Raw genomic sequence first — 19,471 nt, forward strand, 5'->3', positions numbered from 1 at the left:
AAAGAGGGATGAAAAGAGAAGCTCAGGGGATGCATTCATGTTTGGATAAAAGTGACAAGAGGCAACAATTTTTTGTTAAACTAAGCAGTGACTACTCCAAATGGTTTCTTCTAGTTGAAATCACACTTCATCTGGCAAATTTTAATGCTAAGTGAGAATTCACATACATGTCACACTGCGTGTGAAAGTGTTCATGTTTGTGTGCACAGAACAACAAAGAAATTCTGTGGTTACATAGTAGACATGCACAACTACAAAAACTAGAATAATTTATAATTGGAAGGGAAAGTGAGCTTAATGCATTCAAATGAATAAACCATCATATACATTATGAATGTACAAACAATAAATGCTGAGATGCTGAAATTGTAAGCAACAAAATAATATTATTTACATCCACTACAAATCTATGTAATATTGGAAATGCCACTAGTAGAGAAGTGCAACCAAGTAGGCTTTTGACATCCATTACCAGTAAAGTCAGATTCAAGTGCCTGAGATTTCTTAATATGGGAAATCTGGAAAATTGTGAAATCCTCTGAAAAATTGAACCAAGGAAAAATTAGTATACACATAAACAACTTTCATTGCAAAGGTGGAAAAAAGGCACACCATTGACAAACATAAAAAGGTTTTCAAACACCAACCTGCCAAGTCAAGACCAAAGAAAGTGTCTCCAATAGAGATAGATAGCTTGGCATCTGATCACGCTCTCTTAATAAAAAGAAAGCATAAAGACCTGCATAGGATGCCTCTACAAGATTAGGAACATTCCCAAGAAGAATCCTTGCTACATGCGCATAATATGAAGTGGAAATTGCAACATTTCTAAGTCCAACCAAAGGGCCAGAAGGCTTTAAATTTTGAAGAGAATCCAAGCATTCCACGCTTAACACTTCAAGAAATGGACAATTAGATAAAACATACAGAAGAGCTTTTTCCGTCACTTGCACGTAAGTCAAACAGAGGACTGTGAGGGAATCAAGGCCGTAATTACAGAGAAACTGATCAGTAAGAGTATATTGCTGGTAATCACAATTCCTTAGACCTTTGCATTCCAGTGCAAATCTTTTAACTTTCTTCCTAAGCAAAAAACTTAACCAATTTTCAATGTCCAATGTGAAGTTCTTGTCACTCACAACAGAACAAGCTCTGAGTTCATCAATAGTAGAACCTTGATGCAATCTCAAAACTCCATTCACCCATCTAACAAACCAACCCTTTTCTTTTTTCACAATACTTTTCAATCCCCAAGAGATTTAGCAATGCTGAACAATCAAAATCCAAGCTACCATTGGTAAACGTCCGCAGATATCTCCACCTATGAGAGAGAATACTTGTTTGTGATGCTTCTTTCAAAGGCATTAGTGACACAATGGAAACAAGAATCTCATCCGGCAATTTGCTGAACTGATCATCAGGGAAATTGTTTGTCTTATCACACTTACAATTTAAACATATGTTAGTAAAACTTGAACTTTTTTTCTACTTTAAAAAAATTTAAGACAATTATCTCAAAATTAATAGATCAATCCAATAACAATGACAAGAACTTCAACGAAATAAAACTAGAGCAAATTGCACTTCCCCTTAATTATGGTGCAATTGCAAATTGCAATGTCCCGTTTAACTATTGGGAATAAGCATTTGCATCCTGCAGTAGGGTCTCAGTCAGGAAAATCAAACTCTTACTAGAAACTTTTTTCGGAAAATTTTGTCTATTCCATTAAATTTGACTAAAAATGTAATAGTATGGAGTAAAGAACTTATTACCAATTGTTATGGGGGGATATTACTCTATTTTTTAAGTTTAGGAGGGACATTGCAACTGCAGCATAATCGAGGGGGTGAAGTGTAACTAACCCAAAAAAAATTGATTTTTACCGTTGATTTGGAAAATGGATTACCTTCAAAAGTGCAAATTTAGTGCTAGGCTGCACTATTTTCTGTTGGAGTATGTGTGTGTTTCAAACACTTAATGTATGTTTATGTCCCACATTGGTTAGGAATGAATCTTGTTATGACTTTATAAGGCTTTGCACATCTTAGGTAGTAAACTTGAAAGACAATGTGCTAAGGGTTGGGCTTGGGTTGAAGTTAAGCTAGTCTCTATCTCTCTTGGGCCTGATTCTTTTCTCATTTCTTTTGGTTTTAGCCCATTTAGGTTCTGCCCGTTGGGCATTAAATAGCAGCCCGTTGGGGCATTTATTGTGCTGCCCGTTGGCTGCACAGTGTCCGTTGGTTCAACCCATCAACCCTCACTACATTAGCTTATAAACACCACAACACACACTATTCAATCATCACATTTTTCTCCTCTTTTCCAGCCGCAAATCCTCTCTGTTTTGCTCTGTTTTTTTGCTACACAGAAAATTTCAGCTTCACAGAAAAAATTTCAGCTACAAAGAGAAAATTTCAGCTTCATTTTTTTAAGGAAAGGAAAGGCAAGTAAGGTTGTTCCTAGTTCTTCTTGTTTGAGTGTGTGATCAACTTGAAGAAATTACTATAGTCTAATCTTGGGGGTTGTTCGGCCAAGAGAGCCATTCACACCGAGTTCTACTCCGGGTGGCACGAATCAACCTTTAAAGACAACGCATTTGCGTGATTCTATAGTTTGTGAGATCTTTCTAACTCTATCTATTTATTTTTGCCATTGCTAATTTTTTAGGGTTTGTATTGTTGAATCAAAACTTGTTTATTTAGCCATATTTTCTAACATTTTCTCCATCTTGAGAGATTTGAATATAATACAATCTGCAATGGAAATAAAAGATCCAAACCTTAACAAAAATTAGAGACAGTCATAATACCTATATCTCATATGTCATATCACCTGAAGGGGAAGGGGGAAAAAGAGTGAGGTAAAATTTATAAGAAATACATAAGTCATTATAACATAAATTTACATTACCCTTCACTACTTGGTTCTTAGAGAAAGGAAAATCCTTTAATTGTACATAAACATAAATTAGCCAAGAGTCTTATACTTCGTTGGCATTGCTTGGTCTAAAAGAAAACTAGGGTTCAAATCCCCCCTTCTCTACTTCTTGTAATAATTGAATTATCAAAGAAATAAACATAAATTAGAAAATTTGCTCAAATTCTCAAAGGGGACTCATAAAGTCATAATCAACATAAACAGAAGGATAAAAATGATCCTACGGATCAACGCCTATGTTTAAAACTATGCAACTTTAAATGGACTTCTACTGATAGAGCTATTATAATTATATGGAAGTTGGACTGCATGGAGAATCAAACCCTAATTTCTGTTTAATTCACCTACCAAACCTCTCAAACCTCTCAAGAGGTTTCCTAATACTCCTATTGACAATCGTAGTTTGACCATATGTGTGAGGATAAAATGCATGTGCCAACGGGTTTTCTAAAGGTAACTCATGAACCTAACATCCCTATCAGACACTATGACGGAGCAAACTTTAAATACTTTTGTTCTTTAGCCTCATTCAATTTCTCACTAAAATAAGCACTTGGCTGACTATCTTAATTCAACGGTACTCTTATGCTAATATTGATGCTTCACACTTTAAAAAATAGAAAATGATTGGATGCTCTCAGAACATGGTGACGTGATGCTTATTCTTCGCATATTCATAGTAAATCTCATCATGAATGAATTCAATTAGATACTCCGCAAGTACCTAATAATTACTCGACTTTGTGAAAATTTAAGAGGCACATGAACAAGGGCCTCGATCATCATTTGCTTGAACTACTTAAACGTTTTGATAACAGCGTTTTGTCCACATAAATTAACTCACCTTATTGAGTTGTAGGGTTAGGATGGCATGATAATTGATAGTGCTAATTGCTAAACACTTCTATCTACTCACCTGGCAGATTAATAAGCCTTCAAAACACAGGTACCTCTCTCAAAAAGCCTTCCTCTCACTCTTGTTGTCTCTTTCTCCGCCTCTGCTTCACGGTGTCTGGCAAACTCCTGAGTTTGCTGAGCCTGAAACTGAAAGTATGATTTTTTCATACTAGATTTCGGTCAGTTTAATGTTCTGTTCTTTTGGTTTAGCTAGGAGAGTTTTAGTGTTGGGTTACGTGGGTTAGAAGATATCTTCTATTACTATTTATTTATTTATATTTTTTTAATAGAAATGAGAGTTTTAACTTACAGGTCGGCTTCATACTCTTTCTTAAATACTTCTACATGCTTAGAGAATTAGTTGAGAAATTTCGTATATATCCAAGGAATTAATTCAAATTTCTATTTAAATTACCGGTCTCGTATATACCCATTTCATAAGGAATCCATTCAAATTTCTATTTAAATTACTAGTAACCGTAGGGTTCCACTCATTCCAACCTAGACTGATTTTTCCGAGCCAAAATCCTCGTTACCGTCATGCTTTTTGTCAACGGCATATAATCCACCGCTTTAAAATGGTGCTATACTGTTGTGTACAAGTCATTTCGAGCGACTTGTATTTGAGGATTTGATTTTCTATTGGACAGGTGAATGCTAATTGTTTTGTGTCCTTTTTGTTTTGAGTGAGAAGATAGGAATGATGAAAAGAATATTTAAATTGAATAGAGAGAGAATAACAAGACCATTGGAACTTTAAAGTTGTGAATCATGCTATTTCCACAATTTTTTCTCTACCTATTAGTTAACTCACAAGTTAGGATGCACAGACACAGACGCGGATACAGGTACGATAAGATACGATAACACGAGCAATTTTTGAAAAATCATAACATGATACAACAGATTAAACACTATTACAACGTGAATACGACACGGGTACAGCACCTCAAATGAAGTATCCGTGCATCCTAGGTTATGATTGGTGTGATAGGATATATGACAAGTGGTTGGGTCTCATCCCTTTGAGTTATTGTCTTGATGTTGCCAATTTGTTAGAGAGATAGGGAGTAATCGACTTATCACTTATAGTTTAGTTTGACACATACTGGTTATTGTTTTTAGCTAAGGTTTTTTTTTCTTTTTTTTTAATGGTTTTGATTGTTGGGTTTGTTTATATTTTGAATGTTCGTGCTATTGATGTTGCATTCGTATATTATAGCTTCTATGGTAGTTATCAAAATTGGGTTCTAGATCATGGGATCGTTCATTCTAGATTACTCAATTGATAATCGTAATATAATTGTTAAAGTAGCAAAATCGGTGAGAGGGAGCATCAAGCATGTTTGGTTTGAGTCTATTCCGACATTATTGCAAATTTATTCTAGTTTGATTATGATCAATGATCTTGAATTGACTCATGAAAATGAAAAATGCGTGGTGCCACTATATGCATTGTGAATCATGCTGCCATTAAAAAGGTTTTTTAAAAATAAAAGGAAAAGCAATTTGCTAAAGTATACCAACATCTTGTTATTGGATATGGCTATCAACTTAGAAAAATTATCTTATAAAATGCAGTTTTATCAAGTCTCTTTTCACAACATGCAGAACCCACACATATATAAATATTCCTCCTCATTTTGTGAGAAGAATTAAGTTTAATAGAGTTGAAGAGTCCTTTATATATATATATATTCAAGCTTCATTTAGAGAGACAAGCGCAATAAAATGATTAAATATGGATTATAGAAGAAAGATTATAAAGCTTTTAATGTGAACAGCACATTCTTTTTGGGGGCTAAATATGTAGAGAGCACATAATGCGTGGTAGTCGAGCTAAATTAATTATACCAAAGTTAAAAATGTAACTAAAGCACTTACCTTACCTCTACTTTTTTTTTTCTTAAAATAAATATTTATAAACTACTAACGTCTAATATCTTCTCCCAAAAAAAAGAAAAAAAGAAGAAAAAAAGAAGAAAAAAAAAAAAAAAAACTCTAATAAATTCAGATAATTTCAATTGTTGAATCTACACCAGCTGTAGCAGACACTTGATTTTGTTCCTTGGCAACCATCTTCTTCATCTTGATCAACCACCTTATAGAACCCAAAATGTAATCATAGAGACTAAGAGCAACATAGAGCCCAATCCCAGCAACAATCCCATTTGCAATGGAATAAGTAAGTGGCATTAGAAGCATGGTTATAAAAGCAGGGATTGCTTCCTTCATATCAGCCCAATTTATGTCCTTCACAACCTTCATCATCATCACCCCAACCATCACAAGTGATGGGCCTATGGCCCATGGAGGAACACTAGAAAGTAGTGGAATGAAAAACAATGAAATGAAGAAATACAATCCAATGATCACAGCAGTTAATCCTGTTCTACCCCCTTCTCTCAACCCAGCTGATGATTCCACATAAGTGGCAACTGTTGAAACTCCCAATGTAGACCCCACAATTGTGGACCCTGCATCAACCAAGTATGCCAAGTACTCACCTTCAAAACCTCCTTGCTCATTGGCATACCCTCCAATCTCAGCCATTGTGTGCATTGTGCCTGTGATGGCTAGCACATCAACATAGAACAAGGTTGCTAATGCCACCCATACTTCACTTCTATTGAAATTGCCAAAGCTTAGAGCCCCAGCTGTGGATTTGATCACTCTGAAATCAACAACTTTTTTGAAATAATTGTAACTAGTATCACCAATTGGGGTATTAGGAAAATATGTCACTGATGTACCCCTAAACCATGACACCAATGTCACAAAAAGAATACCATATATCATACTACCCTTTACATTCTTCATTAACCCATATGATGTGATTAGAAAGCCCGCCAAACTAAGCCAGAGTTTTGGGCTTCTCAAATGTCCCCCAATGCACTCACCTGTTTCTGGGTTTGTATTAGTGCAGCCTGTGAGGGTCACCAACGTCGACAAATCAGGCCCAATGAGGCCCACTCCTTGGTGCACCTGCAAGCCCACAAATGCAATGAAAAGCCCAATACCTGCCGCACAGGCGAGCCGAACCGACCGAGGTATGAGCTTAGCGAGCTTTGAGCGAAGCCCAATAGCGGATATTGCAAAAAAGGCACAACCCTCAACTAAGACGATAGCTAGTGCAGTTTGGTAGGATATGGACCCAGATCCATGAAAGCCCACCAAGTTATAGGCTAGGTAGGCATTTGGGCCCATAGCTGGTGCCAAAGCTAAGGGAAGGTTAGCAAGAATTCCCATAGCAATGGACCCAACCATGGCTGACAAAACAGTGGCAACAATGAGGTCACCTTTAACTTTAGAGAGACAAGTTTGGTACCCAGCATTGGGCTTGATCATACAATCTGGGCTAGCTGTTTGGTTCAAAGAGGTTGTGCAATCAGCAATGGAGCAAGTTCCACCAGAGTCAGAGAGAATGGTGGCATTGACAGTAATGATGTATGCCATAGTGAGAAAAGTGGCAGTGGCAGCACGTAGCTCTTTTGTGAAACAACTCTTTCTAGCTTCTAATTTGAAGTATCTCCCTATGAAGCTCTTTGAGACACAATCGTTTAGGCCTTTCTCCATTTTGCTCCATGACTTGGCTAGCCTTGTGAATAACCCCACTCCTCCCAATTTTGCACATAGCTCAACCCCCATCTCTCCCTCTCTCTCTCTCTCTCTCTATGTGAAATGTTTGCGTGTTTATGTGGGTGGCATATAGGTGTTTGTGCTAATATATATGCTTTAAACCAAGGGAATCTTCTTAGATAGATGTTATTGACAAATGTGCACCATGCGACCTGAATATGGGAGTTAGGCCTTAGGCATTATAAAAAGCAGTTTCTTCTAAGAAATTGGGTTGGTTGAATGTGGGGTTGTATCTAACCCATACAAAATTAAATTTTCTAACTTGCCAAAGAGAAGGGGGGATTTGGTTTTCGAAGGAAGATATTGGTTTTGATTGAAAAGTGATTCATTTCCGGGGACCATATATATATATATATATATTTGTGTGTGTGTTTGTGCGTCGTACATATTGGTAACGTAATAAATTTCAAAATTATTTTTCATAATTTGATGAGGTGATGGATTGTGCAACATCAATTTTATTAAGACTTCAACTAAGATTAACATACTTTTATTGTAGTATATACCAATCACAATCTACTACCAAAAGTATTGTTAAATTAGTTGTGTTTTTAAATATATTGTGACATTTATTTATTTATTTTAATAATAAAAGGGACAGCTAAAGACTTGGTTTGGCATATTTGACTCCTCTATACTATAGTGCTTGCTCATGGGAATACCATGGATACAATTTTGTCACTAGTCTAATATTTTTAGAATTATTAAGTTGGCAAGTTCTCGATGGTAAACAATAAAATGATATTAAAGATTGCTCCATAAAAAAAAACTCATAATATTGTTTGATTAAAAAAATGCGAACAACAACGTGTTTTGTAGATTACTGAAATTTTTGTTGAGTAAGCACTTAGCACTGTGGACAAGGTCATAATCTATGAATGCCAGATCATATTTAGGAGATCAATGTATAGAAGTGCACGTTTGAGTCAAACCAGGTTTATTCACATGATTGCAATATTCATTTTTGGATCCATTAGCGAATCACAATTCTATTTTGGACTTTTTGTTCCTTCCAGTTCTAGCCAACACAGTTAGAAGTTGGATAGAACTGATTTAGTTACACAAATTTGGAAAGCTTTTCTTTCACTTGGCCTTATGGATTGAATTTTTAGGTGAAGAATCATTGGGATGCATAATTTTGGTAACTTTTGCTGTAATCTGATGGATATATTTAAGCTTTAGCATTCATATAGGTACTTTTTTTTTTTTTTGATAAGATAATATAGGTACCTTTTAAAGCTTATTGTTATAAGTTATAATTGAAGCATATAACTAGTATGACAATTGAGATTTTTTTTTTCCAATTTTTTTTTTTTTTTTTTTGTTAACGAATGTCTTAAAGGCACTGATTTAAGAAATATTTTAAAAAAAAATTTATGAGGAAACCGGAAAAGAGCAAAATAATTAAAATTTTGACACCTTTCATAATTTTCATAAAATTGATATCAAAACTTTTCTAAAATGATTTATTAACAGTAGCCCTAAGGATACCCATTAACAAGACCTTAATAATAATGATGATGATGATGAGCCGAATGATTAGATTATAGCTAGATTCAAAATCCAATCCTGTAGATGCATGTGTAGTCTACTAAATTTAAAATTTTAAAAAAAAAATTTGCATGACAAAATAAAAAAGGAAATGAAATATATTCATGTAGCCGTCCAATTAATCATTTTGCAAAAAAAAAAAAATCCAACCTCGATTATTCAATAGTTTAATAGGTTGGTAACATGGTATTCCAATAATTCAATCCAGCCATCCTTTTCAAAATACATGAAGCTATGGCCATTGACGAAAATCATTAGAATATCTATTAGATCTTCACCATCCACTAGATAGATAGAGTAAGCATCATCAATCGGATCAAAACTATAATTTGCCACTGAAGTTTATTCTAATTAATTTATCTTAGGCCCAAAGAACAAGAACTAAAGCAAAAAAAGACTTACGTTATACTTCTTTCTTGGAGTTGGCAGGAATTTTTTTTTTTTAGGTAGGTAGCTTGAAAATTCCAAAATCAGTATCTTTGAACGATCTAAATATTATTTTTAAAATATTAATCAAATTAATTAATTAAATGCACTATTAAGTTCAAAAGAACCTTATGACTCTTGTGTGGGGAAGTCACAAACCACTAATATAGGGTTTGTACTTTGTAATCAAGGCCACCATTTTTGTGGAATTTAAATTTTGAATAAATTTGGTGGCATTTGGACCTAAAATTAGTTTATTGAGGAATAAATAAATAGATATAATAAACTTGCTAGCTCAAGCCACACGAGGAGCATCACTCTGTCTAAATTGGGTTGTTGTTTTTGGCATGAAAAGAAGAAAAAGTGCTACTAATTTGTGTAAGACTGTGAGAAGAATGTGACTGTGAAGCAATAGTATAATTGTAAAGGTGGGAATACATTAAAAGATGTGTTAAACGCATGCAATATAAAAATAATGCACTATTACCTAGTTCTTTAGGGAAAAAAGGAAGATTGAAAAAAATATATTACACCTAGTTTTCCTCAATACTCATTGGATTGGTGAATTTAATAACATGATCACTATAGAGCTCTGAGCTAAAAAGGGCAATTTGGTCTCTCTCACTCTCTATCCTTTTTACTTTTTCTTTTTAACTTATTATAACCACAAAAAAAAAAAAAAAAAAAAAAAACTTATAACTCAATTAATTAATACTTTTTAGTATTTTTAGTGCAAATATCCATAATTCAAATCGTTCATTGTCAACTATCGAATTATATAAAAAAATTTTAAAAATCTTAGAACCCCAACCTTCTTTGAGATTTATCAAAATGACATGTACTTCGTAACATTTGCATAGATAATTTTTCTTGACTCCTTAATGTTTTAATGCAACATATGAGCTTATATTCATTGACATTGATACTTGTTTAACAAAATATTTCATTTTAAAAAATTCCTATTCATTTTGTACAAAACCCCCCAAGAGGAGAGCACTATTTATACAATTATTAAAAGGAGAGTGTCATTTTATAAATAGTTTGAGGAACATTTTTTCTTTTGAAAAAAATGAAACATTCTTTTAGAAAAGTTAGATATGGATTTATTAGTTACATTTTTATAAATCATAAATCATAATGGATAGTGGTGTCATTTATACAAATATTTCTCAAGAAAGATTTGGTGTAGTTTACATAATTGCTTATAATTGTGTAAAGTTGGATTAAAAAAACAAAATAATTTCCCTCAATAATTAAACCAAGATGACAATGCCTTTTATGGCAGTCTTTGTCTCTCAATATTAGAATCTAATCCATTAATAAAAAACCCAAAAAAATAAAGAAAAGAAAGACAATGAGTTAATCGAGAAACCCATAAGATTCCAAAGCTAGCCACTGTAAATAACAAAAATTTAGTATCTTTTCAGTTTTCACTGCAATTTTTTTCAGGCAAAGTTAGTTATATTATTTGGAGCAACTCGTCCTGTCATATTGTAACTTGATTAAAATTAAAAAGTACTACTTTTTGTGTTGGTGGACAATTTTCCAAAGCAGAACTTTAAAACCATTGCATATGTACAACTTTTACTCTAGCATGCGCAAAAGGATTCAAATTTTATTAAGGTCTGTGACTTTGATACTGCAGTGGATTCTCCTTTTGAGAGACAATTGGGGAGGAAAGTATAGATAAAATAACAAAATAAAGGAGAGAAAAAGACCTTGCTTTTATGAGTTTAGGTAGAATATTTGCATTACCAAAAGCAGGTTAAAGGGTAAGAGTTCCAAGAAATAAAGGAGCTACAATGGCATTGCCACTACGGTACATGTAGTAGAGTAGTACTATAAACTATAAGGCTCTTCTTTTTAAGGGCTTTAAGGTTTGTCTTAGCCTTCCAGCATGTGATTAAGGCCAATACCTACAGCTTAGGGGTACAAAGAAATGGAATTAATGTATTTAGGAACCTAACACTTTTTGGCTTAATGCCAACATGTACAAGGAATACAATTTTAGCTTTTTGTTTTATAAGTTTTTGAGTAAGTGAACTAATTACTCATTCTACCCAGTTTCAATTATCACATTCGAGCAAGATGCATGCAACCAAATGCTATTCTATTAGAGCATTAGTATTACTAGAGTTAACAGTGAAGCAATTAATGAATAATAAATAAAGTGGCCCATAAGGTCAATCACTTCTCTTAATCTAATGATAAAATAAATACATCACAATTTTGATGTTAAATGTCATGATGACTTAACTGTTAAATCATTTGTAATATGTGTATGTGTGCAGGGTGTGCGCAGAGCCACTATTTGTGTCCTCTTATTATCATTAGGCAAAAACCATTTAGCGTCAAATAAGTTTGGAATACAATTCCTCCAACTCCTCCTCCCTTAGATTTAATACTGTGCAAATAACGTATTATACTGTGCACGCACTGTAGCGGCAACAGTACTTTTCGTGAGTCACTTATCTTTTTCTTTTTTCTTTTTTTTTTTCCAACCCTTTTGTTTATGTTTTGCACAGTAGCTACAGTAACACGCGGCACTGTAGCTACAGTAGTTACATTTTTTTTTTTTAAAGTCTTCCGTTTGTATTTTTTTTTTCTTTTTTATATATTGTTATATTGGCCAACAAATTTTACAATATTTTCACAATTATTGAGGTGTTAATTTCTTATAAGTCAAAATAAAATAATAAAATATGAAACTGTGACCAACCACAACTGAAAATAAATATTTTGTGAAAATATTGTGACACTTATTTGTACAGTATTTTTTTTAAGTAATCTATATGTTTTTTTTCCCCTTTTAAATATTTGTGTAAGCTGGTATATATATTGTTATACTAACACAACAAATTTTACAATATTTTCATAATTATTGTCATGTCAATTTCTTACAAATATATAAAAGCAGCTATGCCCGCTGCAATGCTTCAGCACTGTGCACCCAACGTATTTCACTGTGCAGCACTGTAGCTACAATAGTGCTTTGGTTTTGTGAGTCCTTTTTTTTTTAACCCTTTTGTTTAAGTTTTGCACAGTAGCGGCACTGTAGCTACAGTAGTTACATTTTTTTTTAAGTCTTCCATTTGTACTTTATATATATATATATTTTGTTATACTGACACAACAAATTTCATAATATTTTCACAATTATTGAAGTGTTAATTTCTTATAAGTAAAAATAAAATAATAAAACATGAAACTATGACCAACCACAACTGAAAATAAATGTTTTGTGAAAATATTGTGACACTTATTAATACAGTATTTTTGCACGGTAGCTACAGTCCCAAGAGGCATTGTAGCTACCGTGCCTAATTTTTTTTTTTTAGTTATTTGTTTGAGTTTTTTTTCTTTTTAAATATTTATGTAAGCTGGTATATATATTATTATACTGACACAATAAATTTTACAATATTTTCACAATTATTAATGTGTCAATTTCTTACAAATCGAAATAAAATAATAAAATATGAGACTGTAACCAACCACAACTAAAAATAAATGTTTATAATAAAAGTGCAAATGCGCGCATAGTGTCTTGGCACTGTACATCCAGTGTTTTTGCATTGTGCAGCACCGTAGCTAGAACAGTGCTTTGGTTTAGTTAGTCATTTTTTTTTTTTTTTTCAGTAATGGGTTTTTTTACAAAACATTTATTTTTAGTTGTGGTTGGGCATAGTTTCATATTTTATTATTTTATTTTGACTTATAAGAAATTAACACCTCAATAATTGTGAAAATATTGTGAAAATTGTTGTGTCAGTATAACAATATATAAAAAAAAAGTACAAACGGAAGACTTTAAAAAAAAAATGTAACTACTGTAGCTACAGTGCCGCTTGGCACAGTAGCTACTGTGCAAAACTTAAACAAAAGGGTTAAAAAAAAAAAAAAGACTCACGAAACCAAAGCATTGTTGCAGCTACAGTGCTGCATAGTGAAATACGTTGGGTGCACAGTGCTGAAGCATTGTAGCAAGCATAGCCGCTTTTATATATTTGTAAGAAATTGACATGACAATAATTATAAAAATATTGTAAAATTTGTTGTGTCAGTATAACAATATATATAACAGCTTACATAAATATTTAAAAGGACAAAAAAAAAAAACAAATAGATTACTTTTAAAAAAAAAAAATTAGCCACTGTAGCTACATGCCGCTTGGTACTGTAGCTACTATGCAAAAATACTGTACCAATAAGTGTCACAACATTTTCACAAAATATTTATTTTTCAGTTATGGTTAGTCACAGTTTCATATTTTATTATTTTATTTTGACTTATAAGAAATTAATACCTCAATAATTGTGAAAATATTGTGAAATTTGTTGGGCCAGTATAACAATATATATATTAAAAAATAAAAAAAAACAAACGGAAGACTTAAAAAAATGTAACTACTGTAGCTATAGTGCCGCTTGGCACTGTAGCTACTGCAAAACTTTAGCAAAAGGGTTGAAAAAGAAAAAAAAAAAAAGAAGATAAGTGCCTCACGAAAAGCACTGTTGCCACTATAGTGCAATACGTTATTTGCACAGTGCCGAAGTACTGTAGCGGGCATAGGCACTTTTATATATAAGACTAGCATTGGCTGCACGTGCTGCCTCAGAGAAAATTAATATAGATTTTATGTGTGAAATCGTGAATTTTAGCTTACTCAATTTAATTATATTAAAAAAGAAATTTAATGTAGCTCACCCAATAAACCAAAAGCACTGTAGCTCCAGTGCTATCCATCAATAATAGCTTACTTATGATTTGTTGTGAAATTAATGCTAAAATGTTGTGGATTTAACATTTTTTATTTGATATATAAAAAACTGAGATTTTAACAATTGTGAGAATATTGTGATAATAATAAGTGTTGTAACATTTTTTTAAACATTTATTTTTAGTTGTAGTTGGCTATAGTCTCATATTTTATTATTTTGTTTCGACTTGTAAGAAATTGACACATCAATAATTGTGAAAATATTGTGAAATTTGTTGTGTCAGTATAACAATATAAATGTATGCTTACATCAATATTTAAAAAAAAAAAAAACACACAAACCCATTACTGAAAAAAAAAAAAAAAATGACTAACTAAACCAAAGCACTGTTCTAGCTACGGTGCTGCACAATGCAAAAACACTGGATGTACAGTGCCAAGACACTATGCGCGCATTTGCACTTTTATTATAAACATTTATTTTTAGTTGTGGTTGGTTACAGTCTCATATTTTATTATTTTATTTCGATTTGTAAGAAATTGACACATTAATAATTGTGAAAATATTGTAAAATTTATTGTGTCAGTATAATAATATATATACCAGCTTACATAAATATTTAAAAAGAAAAAAAACTCAAACAAATAACTAAAAAAAAAAAATTAGGCACGGTAGCTACAATGCCTCTTGGGACTGTAGCTACCGTGCAAAAATACTGTATTAATAAGTGTCACAATATTTTCACAAANCCAATCCACACCGAGGACCACCTTATCCTTGGCCTGACGAAGGTAATTTTGGGGAGAGACTAACCCCAAAGTAAGCTGTCACTCTCGCATTTAATGCATTCAACTAACCCCCCTGGCCGCATTAATGGGGAGGTAACCCCTTGGCAGGATAACGTTGATCAGAGTGAACCACTTGAGTACCGATAAGGCCTCTGATGGGACGGACGGCCAGAAAAAAAGGCAAATAGATGATCAACAGATGGAAGGAGGGGATAGGAAGATAAAAACTATAAAAGAAAAGCTAGTAAAGTAAAGGGGAGGGGGGAAAAGAAAAGGGAGAACAATAAGGCCTCCTCGGCCACGGGCCGAGGAGCGTCCCCCATCTGTAAATGCACTCTTAGCATTTTTTATAAGAAAAGTACATGCATGGTGATCGACGGCCAGCACCTAAACCTTTCAATCCACTATCTATAAATTTATTGTTTGGGCTGGTTGGGCTGAAAACTCATTTGTATTCAGGGTCAATCCAAATTGGGTCCCTACAATATATATATTGTTATACTGACACAACAAATTTTACAATTTTTTTACAATTATTGAGGTGTTAATTTCTTATAAGTCAAAATAAAATAATAAAATATGAAACTGTGACCAACCATAACTAAAAATAAATGTTTATAATAAAAGCGTGAATGCGCGTATAGTGTCTTGGCACTGTATATCCAGTGTTTTTGCACTATGCAACACTGTAGCTAGAACAGTGCTTTGGTTTAGTTAGTTTTTTTTTTTTTTAGTAATGGGTTTGTGTTTTTTTTTTTTTTCTTTTAAATATTGATTTAAGTTAACATTTATATTATTATACTGACACAACAAATTTCACAATATTTTCACAATTATTGACGTGTCAATTTCTTACAAGTCAAAATAAAATAATAAAATATGAGGTTGTAGCCAACCACAACTGAAAATAAATGTTTAAAAAAAAATGTTACAACACTTATTATTATCACAATATTTTTACAATTGCTGAAATCTCAGTTTTTTATATATCAAATAAAAAATGTTAAATCCACAACATTTTAACATTAATTTCACAACAAATTATAAGTAAACTATTATTGATGGATAGCACTAGAGCTACAGTGGTTTATTGGGTGAGCCAAAATTGGGTAAGCTACATTAAATTTCTTTTTTAATATAATCAAATTGAGTGAACCAAAATTCATGGCTTCACACACAAAATCTATATTAATTTTCACACTACTGGGGCAGCACGTGCCTTGCACGTGCAGCCAACGCTAGTAAATATAAAAATTGGCAAATTTATGTTTTTACCTCAATTTTGTAAGAAGATTTTTGGGATCAAATAATACAATGTCAAGGTATCAAAATTCAATAAATGTGAGACATATCAGCAAAAAATAACTAATCCACTAACAATTGAAAGATTTGTTAGTGGGTAGTTATTTTTGCATACTTGTTTCTCATTTATTGGATTTTGATACGAATAACGTGGTATCATTTAATGCAAAATACTTTTTCCAATTTTTTAGAAGCTATTTCTTTCATTCTATTTTTGTTTTGCACATGTATTGCACTCGTGTATGATATATTAAGATGAGTTTAATATTTTCAACTCTAATGGCCTGATTGAATTGAGGGAGAGAGGGGAGTAGGATAAAATTGACAAGATATTAGTCTATTTTTTTAGCTAATTTTACTCTACTCCTCCTCCCTCCCTCCCTCTCAATCCAAATGGACTATAAAACCAAGCACATCCCAAATTTCATAAGCTATATGCTTTTGTATGTATACATTTTTTTTTTCTAAAGCATGGATGCATATCTCTCAAAATGGTTTGGGTAAGCAAATATGGAGGAGATTTGACCTAATTTTTGTTAAAATATTCGAGCACTCACAATAAGGTTGCTGAAATGACTAAATAGTTATTTTAGCAACCAAAACATCAAAAACACACACTACAACAAAGAAGGTAAAGCTAAAAATTTTGAGTGATTGCTACAGTGGGCTGCTATCTCTAGCAGCCCACTGTAGTTGGACGGTATAACAAAAAATATTTTTTTATTCCCCACACGCTCACTTCTCACTTCACATGCATATATTTTTTTTTCTCTCTTTTCTTTTATTTCTTCTCTCTCACTTCTCCTCTACTCTCTCCTCTTAGCTCCCGCCCTAGGGCATGTGAAATCGGGTTGTGGACATCAGTGTTGAGGTGAGATCGGATTCGTGGGCATCAACGTTGAGGTGGGATAAGATTCATGGGCATTGGCGTGGAGATAGGATTCATGGGTTTGGGGTCATCGATTTTGTGATTTGTGAGGTGTCGTCGTGCTCAATGGTGTGGCCGTGGGTCTCTTCAATATCTTGTAGTTCAATTGGTTCGTGGGTTGTGGGTGATTGTGCTTCGATTGGTTCGTGGGGCAATTTGGCCAGTTGGGTTATGAGTCATGGGTCATAGTGACTATGCTTCAATGGCTCGATTGTGGCTCGATTTGTTTGATTTCTATTAAGTTGTGCTGTGTTTGTGGTCATAGTTTAGAAGTGAAATAGGAAGGTTGGCTGAATTGTGGATTTTTTTTTTTCTATGGTTGGTGGTTGCGGGTTGAGAAATGGAAGAGGAAGGTTGTAGGTGGCTGGATTTTTTTTTTTTACTATGGTATGTGGTTGTGGCTGGTGGGGCGACGGAAGTGGTTGTTGTTATTGTGTTGATTTTTGCGGTGACTATTTATTATTATTTAAACAAGTTGTTTATATTATTTTAAATGAGTTACTAAAAAAATAAAATTATTAATATTGAGTATATTGTAAAGTAAGTTGTTAAAATAAATAAATTATTTTTTAAGTTACTAAAAACTATATTTTTTTAGATTCTTTGCTGTGAACGTTATCCTAGAATATATATTGTTGTGATTATTGTTGTTAATGACTGGCTTTCACTGGTGGACACGAGAAAGAAACAGCATACTCGTAGCTATTGCTTAACAGGTTTGGAACTAACATTGGTTGTCCATTCTTTACGCCTAAGAAGGCAAATTCATTTCTGGCAATCAGTTTCGAGGTAGCTCTTCTCAGAAAAAAAAAAAAAAAAAAAAAAAAAAAAAAAAAAAAAAAAAAAAATATACATACATACATATACATATATATATATATATATATATATAAGGTATATTTGTACATATTAGATATTGGAAAAACTATACTTACCCCCAAATTGAATATTGACCTATAAATTTTAAAAAATAAAATGGCCATCTAGTGACTTGAGGCTGAGGGAGGGTAACCGGCCATGGTTTGGGGAAGTGGAAAATTGATTATGATTTAAAGGTTAGCCGTTCTGGATCCTCTGAAGAGAGATTTTGTGTGATTTTCTTTGATTTTCTTTTGTGTGTAACTATGTCAAGACCGTTAATCACGCTCAAATCGCACGGCCATGGTTCATCCCACCAGTGTAACTGTGTAGATATAGTGTTTAGTCCAATCACTCTTATGGCCTGTTTGGATGTTTAAAAATGGAGGGGGAGTAGAGTAGAAGGAGGGAGAGTAATCCAATTACCTTATTTGGAAGTTTTTTAAGAAATGAAGGGGAGGAGTTTGGAGGGGTTTGGAGGGATTTCAACTTCCTCTAACCCCCATTTTTAATTCCCCTAAATTAGAGAGATTTGGAGGGAGAGTAGAGTACATAAACTATTGACTAAGTAAATTACCTAATTTACCCTTATTATATTAACAAAATTACACAAGGGGAAGAGCTAATTACTCCCTTCCCTCTTACTAATTTTAAAAACATCCAAACAAAGTAGAGGGGAATCATTCTCCTCTACTCTCCTCCCCACTACTCCCCTCTACTCTCCTCCCTCTCTAAACTTCCAAACAAGCCATTAGGTTTTGCGTGTAAAAGTCTTCGCAACAGGCTGTTGATTTGAGACACTAAAAAAACCTCAGTGCTTTAAGTCCAATCAGTCTTCTCTCTTCAGTCTTCACGGGTTCCTTCAGTAGTCCGGATTCGTGGCTCTATGGGTTGGTAAAAAGTAAAAACGCAGGCCATGATAGTCACCAATGTGGACGATTAAGGCCTAATAAACCTACATCCTGGTGGACTTACAAGCTTACAATTGCAATCAGAAGCCCAAATCCTAACTTTACAGGATCCTAGACGGTGAAAAGCCCGTAGGCTATGAGATGGCTTCAGATCGCGTAAAGCTCACTGACTTAAAAGTCCAGTCCACATTGGCATTAGGGCTCATTGCAAGGTCCAAAACTCTTTAAAAGTTTTCTCTTCCAAAAAAAAAAAAAATCTAGTAAAAAAACCTCGTTACTAGATTTTTTTTTTTTTGGGCTGAAGGTTAGCTTCCATAGAGAAAGAAACATTAGAAAAAGCTCTTTTCTTAAAAAATAAATTATTAATTTGATCCTCCCACTATTATGTAAATTCAATTTGATCATTCAATGTTTCTCAAAGACAAAAAAAGATAAAACGTAAAAAGATCACTCAATTAAATATGTCAATTTGAGTATTCTTAACTTTCAAAATTAAAGCACCAAAAGCCTC

The 19,471-nt window shown here is 33.2% G+C and overlaps 2 protein-coding genes across 2 annotated transcripts; both read right to left on the minus strand.

Moving 5' to 3' along the window:
- Nucleotides 1-407: 407 nt before the first annotated feature.
- LOC136070308 (putative F-box protein At1g49610) lies at nucleotides 408-4,003 on the minus strand. The gene is made up of 4 exons (XM_065780100.1): nucleotides 3,914-4,003; nucleotides 1,241-1,410; nucleotides 648-1,152; nucleotides 408-518 (listed from the first exon to the last, which is right to left on the minus strand). Exons 1-4 carry the CDS (start codon nucleotides 4,001-4,003, stop codon nucleotides 408-410), a joined length of 876 nt encoding a protein of 291 aa, XP_065636172.1.
- Nucleotides 4,004-5,580: 1,577 nt separating this feature from the next.
- LOC112000042 (adenine/guanine permease AZG2) lies at nucleotides 5,581-7,629 on the minus strand. Its single transcript, XM_024032146.2, has one exon. It carries the CDS (start codon nucleotides 7,481-7,483, stop codon nucleotides 5,846-5,848), a length of 1,638 nt encoding a protein of 545 aa, XP_023887914.1. The 5' UTR covers nucleotides 7,484-7,629; the 3' UTR covers nucleotides 5,581-5,845.
- Between the last annotated feature and the right edge of the window lie 11,842 nt (nucleotides 7,630-19,471).

This window comes from Quercus suber, unplaced genomic scaffold, assembly GCF_002906115.3.
Source record: "Quercus suber isolate HL8 unplaced genomic scaffold, Cork oak 2.0 scaffold_224, whole genome shotgun sequence".
Taxonomy (NCBI): domain Eukaryota; kingdom Viridiplantae; phylum Streptophyta; class Magnoliopsida; order Fagales; family Fagaceae; genus Quercus; species Quercus suber.

Bases quoted from the DNA above. Each gene is read 5' to 3' on its own strand.
- LOC136070308 (XM_065780100.1), bottom strand. From the start codon at position 4,003: ATGAAAAAATCATACTTTCAGTTTCAGGCTCAGCAAACTCAGGAGTTT. The intron at 1,411-3,913 runs GTGAGAGGAAGG...CCTGATGATCAG, and splicing joins CGGAGAAAGAGACAACAAGA to TTCAGCAAATTGCCGGATGA. The intron at 1,153-1,240 runs GTATTGTGAAAA...TGATGAACTCAG, and splicing joins AATCTCTTGGGGATTGAAAA to AGCTTGTTCTGTTGTGAGTG.
- LOC112000042 (XM_024032146.2), bottom strand. From the start codon at position 7,483: ATGGGGGTTGAGCTATGTGCAAAATTGGGAGGAGTGGGGTTATTCACA.